The 20,895-nt window shown below is 39.1% G+C and overlaps 1 protein-coding gene across 1 annotated transcript; it reads right to left on the reverse strand.

Moving 5' to 3' along the window:
- Positions 1 to 735: 735 nt before the first annotated feature.
- LOC118496343 (desmoglein-2-like) lies at positions 736 to 20,664 on the reverse strand. Its single transcript, XM_036007697.1, has 12 exons — positions 20,565 to 20,664; positions 16,764 to 16,856; positions 15,510 to 15,668; positions 15,208 to 15,349; positions 12,693 to 12,853; positions 11,591 to 11,725; positions 11,277 to 11,417; positions 10,135 to 10,300; positions 8,476 to 8,697; positions 8,003 to 8,233; positions 1,617 to 1,735; positions 736 to 1,437 (listed from the first exon to the last, which is right to left on the reverse strand). The coding sequence occupies exons 1-12, from the start codon at positions 20,610 to 20,612 to the stop codon at positions 1,090 to 1,092; spliced, it is 1,965 nt and encodes a 654-aa protein (XP_035863590.1). The 5' UTR covers positions 20,613 to 20,664; the 3' UTR covers positions 736 to 1,089.
- Between the last annotated feature and the right edge of the window lie 231 nt (positions 20,665 to 20,895).

The raw sequence follows: 20,895 nt of genomic DNA on the forward strand, positions 1-20,895 counted from the left end.
AAAAAAAGTTTAGTTCAACACAAACAATTGTGTATTTCACATTCTCAATTTATTTGAGTTTTAAAGTGTGAACATAGCATAATCAGCCATTTTACATTTTATACTGAAAATGACATAACACAAAACCCATGACCTTAACACGGTGACTAGTTAAAAAAAACCTTTTGTCCAACATAAAAACATTTCCTGTAGTTCATTCAAGAGCAACAATCCAATGGCATAAACATAAGAGCTGTGTAAAGGCAGATTGAGCTTGTTTAGATCAAGCTGGATCACATGAAAACCAAGTGCAAATGAGCAGAAACACATTTTTGTTAAGATCACCCCCACTTTTTTTATCTTATTGCTTAAAAGTGCTTCTGCTTTAACAGAATTATTAAATATAATAGCCTTAGCTAGGCAAACATCTATCTCTCCGAAGGTGTATAGAGCAAGAAAGCAGGTAATTCATGGTCAGCTGACTAGGAACAGTTCCAGTGGGTTATCTTCACCCATGTAATCACAACAATGCATTCCAACCCAGACTCTTAAAATACGTAGTGGATCAGCTGCATTGGGCTTTCTACTCTGGTTGTTGGTCTGCTGTTTAGGCGGTGTTGTCCTGTAGTATCGGCTTGTGTTATACGTTAGAGAAACATTTCAAAAACCTGAACAGCTGGCACAATTGTTTCATCAGTGACGAGAAGTCAGTTTTTGCCCTACAAGTGAACACTAGTGATTTGAAAATACTTTAAATTGATTACAACCTCTTTAAGTGATCTTTCATAATGAGTATAAAAAACATGTTATCAATCAATCTTCTGTACAGTGACACATTTGAACCATTTCTGAATTGTAATTGTCTGTAGGACAAGAAATGCATCTCAGTTAAGTATCACACTGCCCTGATGGTGGAGGGACAAATAGGCAGAGGATGTTTTGTTATATTACCACAGAGGCACTTTACCTGAAATAACATACCTAACCCTTGCCCTGACACCGCCAAGGGTTAAACTTGTTGGTCTGTACAAATGTTTGTACCAATTTATCTGTTAGATGTTGCAATATTTAAAAGGATAAGGGAAAACTTTGACTTCATGGTGGCGCTAGTCAGGGGCTGTAATGACTCCTCACCTGAGTGTAGTACTGTGCCAGGAAGGGGTCTGGCTGAGCCATGCTGTCATACATTCCTCCACCTACTCCTGATTCTCTGCCCTCAAACTCAGAGTAGAAGCCACTGCCGTTCAGCTGGTTCATCATCCCCCATGCCCCTTCTCTTGGGCCACTTGCAAAACCTTCTTGACAGCCGGGCCCATTCATCTCATCCATGGAAGTAACGGATCTCTGGAAATCCAGACCTGCCATGGGCGGCATTGCTGAAGTATTGTTAGTCATGCCCATATTCACGTTGACCATATTTCCATCCATTTGTGTTGGCATGTTCAGTAGTGGCACCTCCTATAAAAGGCCAGTGATCCAATGTTAGTACAGAGTCAACAGTTATTCTGCTGCCTAAATCACTTAATGCAGCTTTCAAGCAGACATCATCTCAATAGCAAGTGGTCAGTATGAATGACAGTATTCCTGTCCTCATCAGTGAGGCTGGTGTGTTGAAAAGGCAAATATGTTCATCTTACCGTGTTCTCTCCCTGGCAGTTAATGAGGTGTGATTTGGTGTCGAAAGGCATCTCAGTAAAGCCCCCTGGCAAGCCCCCAGCCCCCCCACATTGGCAGAAGAGCAGCAACAGAAGAAGTACTGCAAAATCAACAACAACAGTCTAACTTAGTCTTGGGGTTGTGTATAGGATGTAGTAGTTTTCAACTGATGATGTGACAGGTTAAAGGAAATACTCATAACCTGTTATACACTAAAAGGTATTAGTAAGTTCATAGTATGTGAGGATCTTAAATATCTAAAGTTAAAAAAATCATGCAGTACTAGTTCTAGGGATTGATAAAATTCATATAATTGCACTGTAAACCCGAATAAGTTACCAGAACTCAAAAAATGTGAGGCAATCAGTTGCCACAATTTTTTTAAGTTGATTAACTTAAAAGTCAAAATTTTCCAGAACTTAAAAGGTTGGATGAATTGCTACATATACCTTTTGATAACAGTTAAATTAAAAGTGCTCATTTAACTCAACTCAAATATTTGCAGTTAATATGACTTACAGTTTTCTGTTAAGGCAGCTCAATTATTTTCAGTTATTATGACTTAAAAGTTTTGAGTTTACAAACCACAGGAATAAGTTCACAGAACTTTAAAAAAATAAGTACACAACCACACCAGTTTATGTTAACCAAACTCAATGTTTATTAGTTTGTGTTGTCATTGTTTTAAGTACACATTAGTCAAATATGTTGAGTTTGTTTACTTAAAAACATGTGACTCAAAACTTAAAAATTTTGTGGCAACTGATTGCCTCACTTACATTAAGTTTACCTAACTTAATATATCTAAAAGTCATGAAAGTCCGCTTTTGAACAGTTAAATTTAAAATTAAATACAAAAATAAATAAACATTTATAAATTAAAATAAATAGAATAAAAAAATAATTTTAAAATATACTTAAATAAATTGTATATAAATAAATAAATACATTTGAGAGATTTTTAAGAAGAAAAACTTCTAGCCTTCCAAATGTGTTCCTGGTCACTTAAGGAACACACCGACTTATTGGGACTTTAGCTTATTCCCCATATCCCCCAGAGTTAGATAAGTCCATACATACCCTTCTCATCTCCGTGCGTGTCTGACGCACCCACTGCTAGCTGCTGAGAAACAGCCATCTTTTAACCGTATACATACTGACAACTATTCTCAGAAAGGGTGAAGCACTGATACTTCTGCTACTTGGGCAGAGTGATTTGCACCTGAGAAGCCCCGTGGTGAGGAGCAGAGAGTTCGCCTGGAGTTCTGCAAGCAAATCACTCCACCCAAGTAGCAGTGCTTTGCCTTCTGAGAATATAGTTCCCAGTTTGTATACGGTTAGAAGATGGCTGTGTCTCATGTGACCTTGTTATTCGTACACGCTGTGACTATACAAATCACAACATGTAAATAGGAAAATGTTGGCGTTATTTTGTCACTTATTAGGAGCATAGATGGAGCTGGTTACCTCCAGGATCTGTGCTAAGCTAGGCGTGGGTGCATCAGACAGAGTTACGACACGCAAGGAGATGAGAAGGGTATGTATGGACTTATCGAACTCTGGGGGATACGGGGAATAAGCCCCAATAAGTAGGCGTGTTGCTTTAAGGCCCTAGGAAATAAATATGTATCACAAATTTCTGATATTGACCAGACAACTAATCAGATAGTCAGGAAAATAATCGGAGTAATCAAAAACAATAATAAATAATACCAAAATGAAATTATTGTTTGCTACAGCTATAAAAGAAAAAAAAACACTGCTTTTGGCTTCCTGGTTAATTCCTGAGTAAGGCAACAGGGCAGCAATTTGGGTGAAATTTCAAAAATTCTATAGACTGTTTAAGAACATTTTCACTTAAAACTCTAAAATGTAAATGTTTTACATAACCAGTATCAAATGCACAGTGAAATGTGGGTCATCTTGTGCAGCCCACAATGGTTAAGAAAAACATTAAAACATACAAAACATTAGCGTTACTTTTGCATTATATTAATGAGAACAAAGGCATATTGTGTAGTTTGGGCCTATTGGCTGAACACCTGCAAAGTAGTGCAGTAACTTTTTGAGGCATTATTTAGACAAAAGGAGATAACTTTGAACTAGCCTTTTATAATGCTTTACCCTGCAGCCTTTTTTCAGATGAGTTTCTACATCATTAAGCCATTCTTGAGGGTCTGCAACCTTGGTGGTAGTTTACCACTTTCTAACCTGTTCACATCTTTAATGCAATCAGACAAATGGCAAACATAAAGTGGACTAATTGCAAAATTCACAAAGCTCATTTGAATCATTGAACCTGTTCAATGTTCCACTGGGTCAACCTATGAAATGTGTAAAAATCTATTTACCTGTTCATCATTGATTTTTTTTTAATTTTAGCCAGAGCATCTGCTGTCTTCCCAGTTTTTGATGCCTTCTGTCTGAATAAGGTCATCGGTTGAGGAAGATGGCGGTCAAGCTCAGGATAGCATGTGTTGGGCAGGTTCTGATTTGTAATCCGCTGGAACTCTGCATACAACTGCATAGAAATAACAGCAGGAGGAGAACACTTAAAAAAAACAGTCCAATTTGAAGAATCTAGCACACATTTATAAAGCAAAAATATCGGCCAAATGAGTAAGAATCACAATTTTCACTTTAAAAGAGAGAGCTGATCCATATTACCTCAGACTCTATTTTGAGACCAGGCCAGAGGTCCATGAGCTCGTTCACTGGTGGGCAGGATATCACTATGGTCTGTCGGCATAGGGGGAATGTGGTCTCCACCATCTTTCTTCAACAATATTTGCAAGCAAATACAAAGTAAAATATGATCTGTTCAGTGCCAAAGGTTAAATATCAATTAGGAAGATGATATTCGTGAACAGAAGACATTCATGAACTGTTGACTTGAATACGGCAAAAAGCATTATTTTGATCAAACAGGCAAGTAGAATAAACAAATGATATGTGTATGTGGGAGTGTGTATGATTTAGGGTTACCACACTAAAACATTGTCTGAAAAAAAAAACAATTTAAGTTACTGGTATTTAGAGGTGTGTGTGTGTGTGTGTGTGTGTGTGTGTGTGTGTGTGTGTGTGTGTGTGTGAGAGAGAGATTCATTGGATTACCTGGTATCTTTATCACATCTCCAGTTATCTTCCTTAACTTTTTGAAACTGGAACAGAGAGATGCAAAGGCATAAACTGATCTGAAACTGAACAAGTAAAAGCATTCAAAGAGTGTCGAATTATAAATACTTATAAATGTTCCCTGTTAATGATCTTTTCATTTGATCCCTAAAGTGTGAAGTTACTAAAGCCATCAAGCAAAATTAACATTACTGTAAAGAAAAGCAGCAGCACTTGAACCTTACTGCATGCTTAATCAACAATAATGCCATTTCTACAAACCAAAGCTTTACTGTTAAGGGTTTTTACTTTATTCATCTTTGTCATGAAAAGCAGCTTGCCTCCAGCAGGGTCGTTTGTTTTAAAACCGACGCAACACAAGTGGGCGAGCACGGGCAGTTGACTCGTGTTCTGTTAACCGCAATCTCCGTGTCTCAGACAGTCTGCTCTCACAGAATTTAAAACGAGCGTCCCTAGAAGCTACAGGGAGCGCGGACTTGCAGTGTAGGAACTCAGTTTGACTCATTATGCTCGTTTATGCTCTTTTAATATGATATTGGACCTTAGCGGTGCACTATTGAAAGTTTCCATCAACAAAAAACTAACTATCGCATATGAGGTGTCTGTTAGTGCTTCTACTAACAACTCATTTTCTAACACCACCTTTAAGCGGGGAATGAGCATGTGATTACTAGATTCATCCGTCGTAAAATTCTTCAGTGAGTCTGGTAGTGGTGGGTCGCTAGCTGTGCTGCTGGAGTGTGTAACGTTAGTGGTCGCGCTAATTAGCTAGCTAGCTAGCTAGCTAGCTCTTTAGCAGCTAACCTATATCTGACAAGTTGCCAATCCCTACAAGACTTCCGTGATAAGCCAGTGAAGGGCGGGGGCTTGGAGAAGTTCTACACTCTCTGAGACAAACGCATGTAAAAATGTATAAAAGAAGTAAAAGTGAATGAATATTAACATTCAAAACTTACAGTAAGTCCAGTGAGGCTGATTGCTGCTGCTTAGGTAGTAACTTCTGCAAGCCTACTGTCTGTTGCTTCCCGCCTTGCTGCGTTGTTCAAACTTTTCTTCTTCTGTTTTTTTCCAAAGAGCGGTAAGGAAGGTAGTATGCATATTAGCACCACCTTCTGCTTCGCAGGTTGAATCAGAGATTAACTCGGCATAAAAAATGATCCCTGCAGCTGCTCAACACTTAAATAAAAATAAAAAATATATAAGCAACATTAAATTGATGACAATAAAAATGCAAAAAATAAATACATTTTGTCCTCCACTAATGTCTAATGCATTTCAGACCATTTGCCTCAATCAAAAGTTTTAAAAATACAAAAAATAAATAAAATAAATACATGTTGTCTTCCACTAATGTCTAATGCATTTCAGACCATTTGCTGATTACAATTTATTTATTATGATCAATTTTACTTATTTGGTGAAGCACTTTGAGATTTTATTGTATTTTAACATGTGCTATATAAATTAAGTTTTTTTTTTAAATCACCCCTATTTGAAACAATAGAAATAACAGGACTTTATCATTCTTAGTATGTAATTACTTAATTCTATTAAGTTGCACTTAAGTTATGTTTTTAAGTTATGCTTACTTATACACAAAATAGTTCCATTTAATCAAAAATTATTAGTTAACAATACTCAAAAATGAAGAACATGTTACACCAACTTGACAAAATTAAGTTAGTATAACTTTTTCTAAAATTTTGAGTATACCCCACTTAATCTATTTAATTACTTTGAACATTCGGGTTTACAGTGTGTGTTAAAAAGTTCAAATCCATCACACGTACAAAGGGTGAAAATTGTATGAGGAATGTGTAAACGTTATATTGATTACTGTATTTTGTGGTGCCTACTTTAAGGATAAAAGTGTTAATCTGTGATCTACTAAATGCTCTTAATCTATGAGAACAAAGTTCCCAGGGAAATCCAAGGGGGTAAGCCTCTCCCGGCTACGCATAGCTCCTATGGCGCCATTTTGATGCTACCAAACACTCACCCGCCGCTTTGACGTCACTTTGACAGCAAATAACTTTACATCTGAAGCGTTTAAAGACTCTATATAATAATAATGACCACTGTTTATTTCTAAAGAAACACGACAATGTATAAAAGGCGGCATTACCTTGTATCAGACGTTTTTTGTAAAAATATGCTAACGATTGTGTCATAACCCTGCGACTTACTGTCGCATAGTAGAAGAATTACCGTATAGTACAGGAGAAGCTCGCAGGCAGTTTCGACTTACATTAGCTGTTTAAGTGTAATTACTAATGTTAACTAGCATTTTAGTTAGCAATAATTAGCCTGTGTCCATGTTATCTGCTTACATATACCTACGCTCTCCGTCTCTGCAAGATTGGGAATGATTGAGATTTCTCTTGGCACAGCTACCAGAAGACTTCCAACTTTCAGACAGGTTGCTCACGTCACATTTACGTCGTCTCTCTCAGTTGGAGGCTGCGCAGTAACGCTCAGCGCTCACCGGAAAAGTGCTTCTAATATCCTTCACTGGTCTCCGTCCAGAGCAACGGGATCTGTTGGTCCATTTTATATATGTCTATGGGGAAATTGCCCTTTTTCAGGTATGTTATTGATATAAAACAGAGTTAATTTAACAACTTGCTAACATGTCAAGAGTGTTTAAGGTGTGTTTTAGTAACATTTTGAGCAAGTTAGAGTGAAGTTTGCAGAGTGTAATATGTGCGTGTGTGAGCAGAGCCCCGCTCGGTTACAGCGAAGAATAGCTTCGTACTGAGAGTAGCCGCCATTTTATGTCAATTGTGAATTAACATGTACGCAGTATTTTGCGGTGTTATTTGTATAATGTGTTTCAAGCACTTTATTGACATTTTTGATACATTTAGTTATGGTTGTACCCTACAAAACTACCTATTTCCTGTAGATCTGTTGTTCTTTAAAATGCGGTACTGTTGTAAAATGGATTACGCTAAAGTTCTCAGTGAGGAAACATAATCATTTCACTCTCGTGATTAGTTCTCCCCTTTTTCAGGGGCATAACAATGACATCCTATGTGTTCAGTGTGTTTAAAGGTTCCAGTCTTCATTTCGGTATTATTTCACACTTGAAAAGATGTGCGCACTGTCTTCGACCTAGTTTTGGTCTTAGTTTTGAATCATTTACTCTGGCCTTGTCTTTGGCCTAAACTGGACTACGTCTAAACTCGACCTGTCTGATCCCACTTCATCAGAATGAGCACATCATATTTACGTAGTAACAGCAGCAGACCCAGGAACAGCAGTCCGATGCCTGCAGGTCCGAACTCTTTTCCTTTGTTGGTGCCTTGTTTTCCACACACCATCCCGTCCCCACAGGTACAGACTTGGACCGTCACTTTCTGTGGGTCTGGACAGGCCTCTCCCTGCTTGTTCCTCACCATAAATTTCACCTCATAGAATCCAGGCCACAGGGACTCCTGGGCAGTCAGGGAAGCTGCAGTGTCTGCGTCATGAAAAGTGTACTTAGTCAATCGTCTTTACTCTGCAGTTGACTACAAATTGAAATTTCAAAACAAGGTTCCAGACATTCTGGTACTACTGGTCTAAGAAAAAAAATAAACAAATGTGTAGCAGACACCAATTAATGTCGATACAGAGCTATTTTTAATGTATTAATTTATTTCTGTATCTGTATCTATCTTTTACCTTACAAAACTTTTATGTAATTGGCAGTATTCCTCTCACCATTTAATTGCTTCACCTGCCATTTGCCCTGAGTGCCCTCTGGGATAATGACAAAGTCAAAAGGAGGTCCGTTTGGGTAGGAATCTTTATCTTCAGCGTTCACAATGACCGAATCATCCGTGGTGCACATAGTGTGGATGTCAGCGGTCAGGACGGGGCAGTTGTTATTAACATCTTTCACCTGGATGGCTATTGTACCGGTGGCTGTTTTAGCAGGCATGTCTGTGGTGGAAAAAACAGAAATCAAAACAGATGGCTCAGCATTCCCTTTGTTTCTAAATCTAATCAGGGCTGGACTGGCCATCTGGCATACCGGGCATTTTCCCGGTGGGCTGACGCACTTTTGGGCCGAATCGCTGATATCATTTATAGGCCTTTTTTTTTGGCCGTGCCGGCCCATAAAGAACTGGCAGCGGCCCATTGGTTAATTTTCCTTATTGGCACTGGCCTGATCCAGGAACCCCCTTCCCCACCCTGAGACACAAGCTGTAATAGTTATGCTTACGCTGGAAGTTTAGCATCCAAGTTAAAATGGACAAACGACCACCAAAGCACAAGGGAGGTGCAGAGAAATTACGGGAAAAAAAGATTAAGAATCTACAGGCGGATGCCTCAAAATGTGCTAACATTTCTGACATGTTTGGGGCTGTAGTAGCTGCTTCAACATCAGCATTACCTGGAGTAGATGAAGGAGGAGAGGTGGTTGGTTATACAGAGAAGCAGAAACAACATTATGACAGGGAAGAAGCCGATCAGGAGGAGAGTGACCATGACAGGGCCATGGGAGCGAGTGAGGCAAAGATGGAAGAGAGAGTAGTTGATGACGTGGTAAGGAGTAGGAACAGTAACAGGGACTCTCAGGAAGGGAGGGAGGCTGTGTGTGTGTGTGTGTGTGTGTGTGTGTGTGTGTGTGTGTGTGTGTGTGTGTGTGTGTGTGTGTGTGTGTGTGTGTGTGTGTGCGTTATGTGCGCCTCACGTCATAATGAAGCAGTTTGGCTGTAACATTAAAGTTAGTGGCTGTCAGGTAACCTAACTGTTTAAGCTTACATTGAAAATGCTAGCAGTTGGCCTGTTGGGTAGCTGAAAAGTCTGTGTGATCTATAAAATCAGTGTTGATACAAGCATCAGTGTTCTTTAAATGGCTTAATTAGCTTCTCTTGTATTAGTGCTCTTTTCCAGGGCATATACTACTTTCAGCTTTATTGTAGCTTTTAGGAAGGGTTATGGTTATGGTTATTGTATTTAGCAGACACTTTTGTCTAAACAAAGCGACAAAATATGAATCTTACAATAGTTACAATGAACAGTAAACAGCTTTTAAAAGTTGCTAAGCCAATATTAAGCAACATAGTAATAATAACAATAATGGCAATACAATATCAAATATCAATAATAAAAATAAATAAACAAATACCATGAATATACAAATCATAACTCTAAGAATTAATTGATTATTTAAGTGTAAGATCAACTTTCTCAGCTGGTTTCCCAGTGTCTCCATCTATTGCCTGGTACTGGCCGATGACATCATTCATGTTGAAGGAGGTGCCTCCTTCTGACACGGGAATCTCTTTGAACTTTAGGTCAAAACCTAGCCCCTCTGGCTGGTTCATCACATTGATTTTGATTGGATAGGTTATAAATGAGCTCCCACCTTGCCATGATGATCCTCCAGACCCACCTCCCTCACTTGCTCCACTTGCCCCACCTGCTTCACCTGCCTGACCTGCTCCCCCTGCCCCACCTGCTCCAGAACCTGCCCCAGAGCCTTGTTCTTCACAATTATGCCTAGGTTAAGGTCCTTCACATCTTCATAGTTCACAGCCTGTGACATGGCACACACAAGCACAACGAGCACAGAATACCATTAATACAAATGTTAACATAGTATCAATACACACTCTCTAAATTGAGTAAAATGAATGACAGGAGCATGTGCTGAGGTTAGCACAACACGCTGATAGGCATCAAAGTATGCGAGCACAAATGAAACACAGCTCCGTGTGTGGCGCTGTTGCTCCACTGTTGCAATAAATTTATAAAAAAATTTAAAAAACAGGCCAAAACACATTGGACGGTATCGCCTAGCTGTGTCGAATGCAATAAAACAATTACTGAAGCAATTTGCATTTACATTGGCATATAGCCAAGGTGGATGGGTGCAAGGTTCTTATTTTTTATTTTAAAAAAAGTTTTCCAAAGAGGACAGAATGTTCCCTCAGTCCCCAACAGAAGGATTGGGTCTGTCTTTGACTCCTGAACTACTTTCTGTTGAAAATAAACAAAAGGAAACGGATCCTTATGCAATTTTTGTTCCGGACTGAACCGTGACTCCTAAACTGTGGCTTCTGTGTGCGTTACAGCCCTAATGCTGACGCTGTACCTGACTATCATGTAGGGGGAACCAAAGCTCCCAGAGGCTGGGCTCAATTTGATGAGGGGATGGCTGCTTCTTTACTTTGAAAGGACTCTCAGCTGAGGTAGGACCTGCATGTGGCTAGGGGGGCCACTGTGAACTTGTTTGTTTCTGAATTATTACTTTTTTTTCCAGGTCATGTCTACACCTACTCCTTTCATGATGGGCAAGTTACTATTTTCATGCATTATGTATGGGAGCAGGATGACTGCATTCACCACATTTATCCCACAAACGACCGGGAGACCAACATATTTCGTCTCGAATGAAATTGCAGAAACACCACTGTGTTGCTCATTCAGCTGTACCTTGACGAGCATTATGACGCCCTCATTGGTGACGGGGTCTGTTTTGATCAGAATCAGAATCAGAAGAATCAGAATCAGATGCTGAAGTACCCAGCCTCGTTGCCTTGGACAATGTCAAACACAGCTTCCCAGTTGTCTGTGTACTTCAGGTCCAGGTCCTGTGTTTTGACCCCCATCACCTCCACATCCTTTGTGTTCTCCTCAATGCTGCCCTGATACTGAAAGTCAAACACAAAGCAACAGGGTTCATTTCTGCAGCACTTGTTTTAACGATTAGCATTTCATCATGAGCATGTCAACATTTCCATATGTTCTTTTTTCCTCACAAAACAACAAAATTGAAACCATTCAACTAACCAACACAGTACAACATGTTGATATGGAAAACTACCTCGGTTTTTTCCAGAGTGGGGGCGTTGACATTCACGTCCAGGATATTAATGGTAACTGTGCCGGTTCCTATGTTTCCCCCTGGTTCGCCATTTAAGTCTTGACCTCTCACCGTCAGAACGTACTGATCTGTGCTCTGAAATTAGAGACATAAATGACTTACAGGGACTGCATCACATTGCTGTGAGATGGAACAATAAATGAGTTTGCTGCATGGTTGCACATCGGACAGAGTAGCATTGGTCTTGCTGTAAATTCCAGAAATGATAGGATTCACAGCCAATGAACTTGTACGTTTCTGGTATTTATAAATGCATATGTTGCAAGATACAATGTAAATGTTCTGAACCCTATTAGAGTCAACAAGCATTCTGCAATTTCTCCAAACAAGATAATGAAGTCAAAGAAGGACATTTATGAACTGCTATTGGTTTGAAGGTGAGGAACATTAGCTGTATTTTCTTTGTAAACCTTCAGGAATACTTGTAGCAAACTGCCAGAGGTACAATGGTGTCTTTACAATAAATCAACGGTGAACTTCAGCTAAAGCAAATTACTATAATGGAAAAAAGCTCAAACAGTAAATGCTTCTTTAGCAGGTATTATGCAAACATTTAATCAGGAATCCTATGGGTCCCAACAAACGTTGCTTAATGTTGTCTTAAAGCTGCATTAACTGAACGTTTTGGCTTTTTAGGCATTGACATATGTGAAGTGTATGTTGCTATAATGTTGTGACGTTAATGTTAAAGGAAAAGATGGACTATTACTGTACTCCCAATGCAATTAGGTCAAATGTTTATTCTCCTTTTAGCTCTGGTTTAGTCTCCACCAACTCCTCTGGCTGGGAGTTAGTGCAGGGTGGGTGGGTGGCGTACAGTGGGTCTGTCAGAGCTTTTTTGCGCTTTCCATCTGCCTGCTGCTGGAAACAAGGTCCACATGAGCAGACAGCAGTCCAGAAAACCAGAACAATGGAGCTGAGAGGGGCTCCAGAGTTTGGTGATATTTCTCTGTGGGTTCATCACTTTCACAAACACCTTTTACATTACACATTGTCATTTTAACCACTGTTGAGTAGGCTGTGGATGTAATTCAAACTGTACCTCTCTGTCCAGGCTAGATTTTTTGACACGGATGGTCCCATCGTTGTTAATCTTGAACATGTCATGAGCTGGTGTCTGATCTATGATGTAATAGGCAATCTGAGAGTACATACTCCATGGTTCATCAGCATCAGTTGCAGCTACTCTCATAACTGTAGTCCCTGTAAAAACAGCATTACATCACCAAAATGAAAGATGTTCCGTGTAGTTTTGTTGTAAACAAACCAAAGTTATGTTTACATCCAGTGTTTTTCACCAAAACACTTAGCACGTTGTATCCTCGAGTGCATTTTGTTTCTCATAAAATATTTGCAATGCTGATTTTTCAACTATGTTTAACATTTAAGACAAGGGGAGGACAAATTGTGGGTCAGAACAGCCAGAAAAAGCATGGTGGCTGCATACTGCAGAATGTGACCAGATGTAGCAGGACATCCTGGTATGTTTGGCAGACTGCATTTAGAATTTATTTATTGTATTGTATATATTACTTATTTTTTTTAATCTTTTTTTTATTGCATAAATATCACTATTTATATATACAGTACATACACATATGTACTGTATATATAAATAGTGATATTTATGCAATAAAAAAAAGATTAAAAAAAATAAGTAATATATACAATACAATAGTGCATAAATATCACTATTTATATATACAGTACATATGTGTATACACATATGTACTGTATATATAAATAGTGATATTTATGCAATAAAAAAAAGATTAAAAAAAATAAGTAATATATACAATACAATAAATAAATTCTAAATGCAGTCTGCCAAACATACCAGGATGTCCTGCTGCATCTGGTCACATTCTGCAGTATATCTTGAACATGTCATGAGCATATATATATATATATATATATATATATATATATAAAATAAATAATAAGCATGCTCAGAGTGTTAATGTCTCTGGAATTAAAACGCCTTGGTGTCCCCCAGCCTCAGGATATTGTCATCTCTCAAAATGCTGGTAAAAGTAACCGCGGTTTAACGTGGAGTGGTTAGCACACAAAATAAGTCAAGTGTGCCCAGAGGAAGAACCGCCGCGTTGTTGTTCTCTTTAGTGAGGCTGACGCGGTCCAATTGGTAATTTAGGACAGAAGACAATCAACTTCTCTCATTTGAGGTGGTTTATTACAGGTGGAATAAAAATAGCAACTCGTATACAAGGAATAAAACAAAAGGATACACAACACACACCGATGTGGACCACCCTACTTCACCCTGGGGCTCTGTAGAATGGCCCAGACTTCCTAGTACAGACAGTTGATATTCTTTCTACTCTGGGGTGTCACCTCCTCCCTATTGGTGGGCTGGGGCCAGGATCCTTTGTTTACCACTCCAAATGTAAAACTGACATTTACAAATATGCAATAATGCAATAACAGTCAAACAAGTACTTGGGTATGTGTTTTCATTTATATTTACCATTCAATATCGCAATCGCTACTGTCAGTCCCATAGAAGAACATGACAGCGCGGCGTGTGTTTGGAACTATACAGGCTTACATGAACCACGTGACCACCCCGCTAGCAAGATCAAAGAGTGTCTCAACTCTTTTCTCTCTATGGCTCTGGCATCACCTAACAGTTCATTTACCGCACAACCCGAAGCGCAAGCCCAAGCCTGGCCTGAGCCTGGCCCGAGCCCGGCCCGTGTAAAATGATAGAAATGCAGACCGAACCAGGACCCATCGGGTTCGGGCGAAGATCTTCAGCTCTACCGTCATCTGGCGGTGCCTGTAGCCGGCTCACAGTCACCTATTGGCGGCTAAACAACTGCCGCTGGTAGCCGGCGTCCCAGAGCTCTGTAGCGGCTAAATACAACCAGCAATTGCTGCTGGGATTTTATCGTTCTATGGCACTATAGACTGTTGTCTGTTCACATCTTTATGGCCTTCATGGTGTTGAGCTCATGACGTTACTGTTTGCGTATGGCCCTGTAGGCGCATACGCCTTTTCTGATTGTGTCGCCTTAAATATTTTATTCTTAATTTAGGTTTGTGACAGTGTTAGTTTTACCTGTGTGTGAGTGAGAGAGAGAGAGGGGGAACTGCAACTACAAAAGTTACACTCCTCTCTCTGACACACACACACTCTCTCTCTCTTTCTCTCTCTCTCTCTCTATAATGTGCACAACACCTGGAAAAGGAAAGCTTCTCTCGGTTGTTGACATGTTAACAAAGTAAGATACAGAGTATTCCAGTTTTACTGGTATGCAGCCCATCTTTTGAAATGGTTGGTGCCCCACCAATTTCGCCACTGACTTGACATACTATGTTTTGGGACACTATATAGTATGGTAGTATGGGTATTAATAAAATGCAGGAATAATGTGTTTTGGAGAGTAACACTGAATGTAAACACGAGAGAGATGTAACAAAAATGAAAAGCTTGCAGATCCAAATCAAAAGTAGTTTTTATTTTAATCATAATTTAATGAAGCTATTAAGGATTATGAAACAGTATAGACATGTTACACAAAAGCAGAAACACTAACCTACAGGACTGCCCTCATTCACTGCCCCGGTCTGGATGTCTTGAAACACTGGAGATTTGTCGTTGACATCTTCAACCTTGAATCGTATGTCAACGTTTTCCTCTGCAAGGCTGCCATCCTTGTACCTAGCAACACCTGACAGCTGAAACAGAAAACTCAAATGTTGTCTTCATCCTCTGTCTTAGCAGGTACATGTTCAGACATGAATAGGCTGTGACGTCGATGTGTGGCAAATGGCTGCCAAATATTTAAATATTCAATATGACAAGCACAGAAGAAGAACAAAATCTGCCATTACTCACATTGTAGGAATCGATGAATTCCCTGTCAAGAACTTGGGTGACACGAATGTTTCCACTTCTACGGTCGACTACAAACACATGGTAGGGACTGTTGCTTGCACCACTGCCTTCTAGAGAGTATTCAATATTCCCATTCCCATCATCATAATCGGAATGAATCTGAAACACATTGCACAGAGCTGGTTAAGCTAAATACAGTCTAATTCACATACATTTGAAAAGCTCTAAACCATCATTTGTTGAGAAATAATTGCGATTAACAATATAATTGTCTCTTTCAGCCAAATTTAAAAATATGTATATATGTATTACTTTTGCAAACAAATTAAAGTTTTAAATGAATTCCAGGATACATCTTTTGGTTATATCACTGTCATGTAAACATGAAACTGTCAATTACCATCAACAGTCATACCATTAGGACCTTAGCTAATGTTAGCAATTAATTGCAGTTAAACAAAGAATTGGCAATCATTATGCAATAATTGTTACAGGCTGACCATTTGCGAAAATGTATAAGACAGTATGGAGTTAGATTAAAGAGATGTTGGTCAATGCATGCTTATGTTCCCATTTTATCTCTTTAGAAGCAGGTAAACTTAAACCAGAACAATAGTTTTAGATTTGAGAAAAAGCTTATAAGATAAAAGAAGTTTGTCCTAATTTGGTAATTGGGACAACAGGTGGACGTGATGGTTATTGACTCAAAGGAACACACTATACAACCTTTTCGGTATTAAAATGTTTCACAAAACAGCACGGAATTCCTTCATTCAGGCCTGGATATACTGTTGCATCAAGTTTGTAAATCCAAAAAGTCTCTCTCTAGGAGTTCCCACCTCTAATAGATGGTTAAACCCATTCCAAACCTTCTTATTGAACAATTATTGCTGTTATGCACTTCCTTAAAATGTTTTAAATTTGATAGTCCACATTTAGCTTTTCTTCTGCATATTTGTGTTCAGAGAGACGCCCTTGTGTGTTATGTTAAGCAAATACACAAAGAGATGATAAACCACAAAGGAGGTGTTACAGTTGATACCACTTCTCTGATGGTACTGTATGTCCAACCAGTTTTAAAATCAATGTTCTTGTTTCTTGATTTGGACATTGGAGCAGTGGTTACATTGGGGCAACAGAAGGTACACAAGGGCTTCTTCAGCCACATGAGTGTTAAAATACTTCTGTTTCTTTCATAGTTATCAGTTAAGTAGTAGCATTACAGAGAGCTGAAGTCAATGACCAATGACTCACCTTGGCAACATATTCCATTTTGGTGTAGTCTACATTTTCCATCAGATATACTGGTGAAATGCTGTAGGCCTTCACCAAAGCAACAGCCTGCAGCTGGAATACAATACATGGAATTACTTCACAATGCACCCTTACTTGACGGATTCACATAGGTTGATGCTAGAATGTATGGTTCGGAGGGACAGGCAAAGCCGTGACCCGCCCTAGTCTGGCTCTGATTGGTTTACCCTGATATTCCTACTCTAACATTAACCCATCTCACTCCTCATTCCTAAACCCAACCAGTCAGCCAATCAGAGGCGGGTCATGCCTTTGCCCATCTCGAATTGTAAGGGATTACAATTTCCAAAATAGTAATTAAAAAAAAAAACAGTAAGGAAAAAAAGTCCAGAAGAATCCCATTAGGGGAAAGTTTCGAAAAAGACCCAAATATAGCCCATTCATACGCCTATTCATTCTTTTTTTCATGTGAATACGGTAAAAATGTTAACCTTTAGATATCACTATGGAAATTACTGAGTTGATTACTTACATCAAGACAAACAAAAAATGTATTACACGTTTTTTGAAATTGTTTGTTAACATGGGCAAACTAATTTTGTACTAATAACTAATTTGCATAAATACCACAACAGATCTAAACATTGGGTATAGCCAGGTGAGAATGTCTTGTTGAATCTTGTTGACATATAACAGTAAAATACTTAATGTTAAGGTCTGAATGAAACCCATTTAGGCTACCCATGAGCATAAATACATAGAGGCAGGAAGTATTACTTTAAATCAGCCTTTATTAATTATTATTGCAGAGATGGGGTTTGGGGCTGGGTCTGTGGGACTGATTCTGGGGGATGAGTCTGAGGGAAGAACAGGAGACAAGGGTAAGGAGAATGCAGAAGACAAAACGTAGGTAAAATAAAAAGTGGCTGGATCAAACAATCAAATTACGTACACACCACTAGAGAATGGCTGGTTTAAAGTACTTCTTCCTGCCTCTATGTATTAATGCTCATGGGTAGCCTTAATGAGTTAAGTATTTTACTGTTATATGTCAACAAGATTCAACAAGACATTTTCACCTGGCTGTACCCAATGTTTAGATCTGTTGTGGTATTTATGCAAATTACCACATACGTAATTAGATTATACACCTTGCCCATGTTAACAAACAATTTCAAAAAACTTGTAATACATTTTTTGTTCGTCTTGATGTAAGTAATCAACTCAGTAATTTTCATAGTGATATCTAAATGTTAAAATTTGTACCCTGTTCATGTTAGAAAAGAATGAATAGGCTATATTTGGGTCTTTTTCAAAACTTTCCCCTAATGGGATTCTTCGGGATTTTTTTTTCCTTACTCAGGACATATTGAGGATACAAAATCAGTTGAGTTAGCTTCTGTTGCCAAATGGCCTACCTTTTTTCATAAAATGACTGGACTATATTCCCACTGCTGATGCTATGACTGTTTGAAAGGATCCTGATGCCAATATTTTGCCATTTATTTTACATTACAAATATTGTAATGTAGCGAGGAGTTTAACAACTGCTGGAATGGAATGTGAACGCTGAGTCGGAGATTCAATGTCATCTTTGATTTCTTCCAGTAACTGTAATATTGCATGGCTGCTTAATCTGTAACACTTAATGATTTTGTTCACTCAACTGAAAAAGTGGGATCCTTGTGGCAAAAATCTTTTCAGCTCGTCTCCTTGGCCTATGCCTTCGTCTTGCTTGGATTACTGCTGCCATTTCACCAGGAGGCATATGCGAGGAATAATATATTATATAATATCTGGTTTACACCTGCTTTTATGAGGCAGAGAATTTTCACTGCAAAATAGCGGAGCACTTTCATGGGCGGTTTTTGTACATACTGCGGAATACATAATTAGGCGCACTTTACGCTTCCCCTCCCATCTCTTTATGGGAAACTCCCACTTTCCCTTTGACCCTCCCATGAATGCATATGCATGACACGGAAAAGCGCATTTTGCCATTTTCAGTTCCCGCTACAGGCAGTCTGCGCTTTTACCTCAGTGCGGCCTGTTTGTACATACCTTGCCATCCTTTTACGCGCACGTTGTGAAACAAATATGCCTAAAGTGGGCGCAAAAGCGTTAGTACATCTGGCTTCTAGTGTCATTCTAATGAGGGAGAAACTCATGATGTAATCGTTTTGTCCACTGATGCTGAATTACAGACATCGTGTTCTGACTGAAATTTGACCTGCACATTAGAGAGCGAGGGTGGGGCTAACCTGTTGTTCAGGTTCTACTGACTATTGCCTTTTATTTGTTGCTGCTTAGTGAAATAATAAAAGTACAACCATGCCATGATGGTCAGAAAATAGTGTGAGAGTTGAAGCATGAGCTACAGAGCCAGCGTGGCTAGTCAATGGTAGCATTCTGTGTGTTGAAAATTTTATATGCTTTTATCAAACACTGAGCTGTCTTTGTCATCCGTCCTCATTCTGCTGCATTCATTAGCAAACAATTACACAAACTTAATGAAGGAGTGGTCAATCTCAAAACTGGCAACATCAATGTACTACGACTTGTTCAAACACCATTTCAAAATGGATACTCACATTGTAAGCCCTGTTGTCAAACTATAGAGTAAATGCATAGATCTCTAACAGGCTTCCCTGTGTTTAGCCAGTAGGGAAGCCTGCTGGAGATGTATAATAGAACACTTAATTATTAGCTTTTCTTTTCTTTTTTTTCCTTCTTTTTTTCAAATGTGTAGCAGCTGAGTGTGTCACATATTTCAGTGGTCATATTGGAGTGCTAACAGCAATGGATTTGCAGCATGTTGGCCTCCATTGGTTAACACTATTGCCAGGCCTCTGTTGATCGCTACCGTGAGGGCCTGTGAACTGTCAGGTACTGGTTAGCTGCTTGTGTTGAGAGGAGAGGCCGAGACGCCCTAGCATTCCTACTGTAGGAGATCTAACGCCTCACCTGTTCAGTCAATGCATGGGCATGTCAAGGAAAACAGAAGAGCTGGGATGACTCACCCGGTACATCCCATTTATGAAAAACAGCTGAAAAAATATCTCAAAGCACGTTAATACCCTTCCCACGCTTGAATAATTATTCACTAGTGAATCATGATTTGTAGTCTGCAACTCAGCACTAGAGAAAAGAGCATCTGTGTTGTCAGTCAGTCCAGGTACAGCTGGATCAGTTCAGAAGTTGTAATACCTCAGGCATCCAAACTCCTCTGTTGACTTGTTGTGGTTGAACTGAATTTCAGATTAATTTGTTAGCCAAACAATTGAGCTGAAACATAAATGCATTTCTATCACCCATTAACACACTGACGATCCTTGACCACTAATGATTGATATGATGAGAGCACGATTCCATAGAAAACAGAAATCATAAGCTGACACTGTACAGAATAATAACACCTTAGAATAAATAAGAATATATGATGATTTAACAATTAACTAACACTATATATATATATATATATATATATATATATATATATATATATATATATATATATATATATATATATATATATATATATATAAGTGTATTTATTGTCTGTAATGGAAGCTACTACTATGCACTACGCATTTTTAAGTCCATGACAAATTTCCCCTAGGGGACAATAAAGTATATTCTATTCTATTATATTCTATATGTTGACAAGCTCGAATGCCTCTGTGTGTTGCCATGGCAGCCGGTTCACGTCAACATGAGCCGGTCATTGCCCTGAGCGATGGAGTGAAACCTAAAGTCTTTTGGACTATAACACGGTTCAGTGTGTAACAGTGGGAAACTCACCACAAACAGCAGCCACACACACAAGGCGGCCGGAGAAACCCGAGTCATGATGAAGAGAAGTCCCAGTGAAGACAAGTTCTGTCAAGAGTTCCAGACAGACTGAGCTAAGAGAGGAGAGGAGGAAGCTTATGAAAGAGGAGTGTTACACACACACACACACCCACACACACACACACACACACACACACACACACACACACACACACACACACACACACACACAAAAACACACTTGCACGTATGCACAGAGTTTGCTACAGTAATGATCTCAGAACATGGAGCGTTCCTGCTCCGTCTGCTCTCTTATTCTCTGTCAGCCCTCTCCTTCTCC

This window comes from Sander lucioperca, chromosome 11 (assembly GCF_008315115.2).
Source record: "Sander lucioperca isolate FBNREF2018 chromosome 11, SLUC_FBN_1.2, whole genome shotgun sequence".
Taxonomy (NCBI): Eukaryota; Metazoa; Chordata; class Actinopteri; order Perciformes; family Percidae; genus Sander; species Sander lucioperca.

What these genes read in the sequence shown, in the direction of transcription:
- LOC118496343 (XM_036007697.1), bottom strand. Translation starts at nt 20,612, where the DNA reads ATGACTCGGGTTTCTCCGGCCGCCTTGTGTGTGTGGCTGCTGTTTGTG. An exon ending in AATCTAGCCTGGACAGAGAG is followed by an intron (nt 11,726 to 12,692) that starts GTACAGTTTGAA and finishes CTCTAATTTCAG; the next exon opens with AGCACAGATCAGTACGTTCT. An exon ending in ACTGCCAGGGAGAGAACACG is followed by an intron (nt 1,438 to 1,616) that starts GTAAGATGAACA and finishes GGCCTTTTATAG; the next exon opens with GAGGTGCCACTACTGAACAT.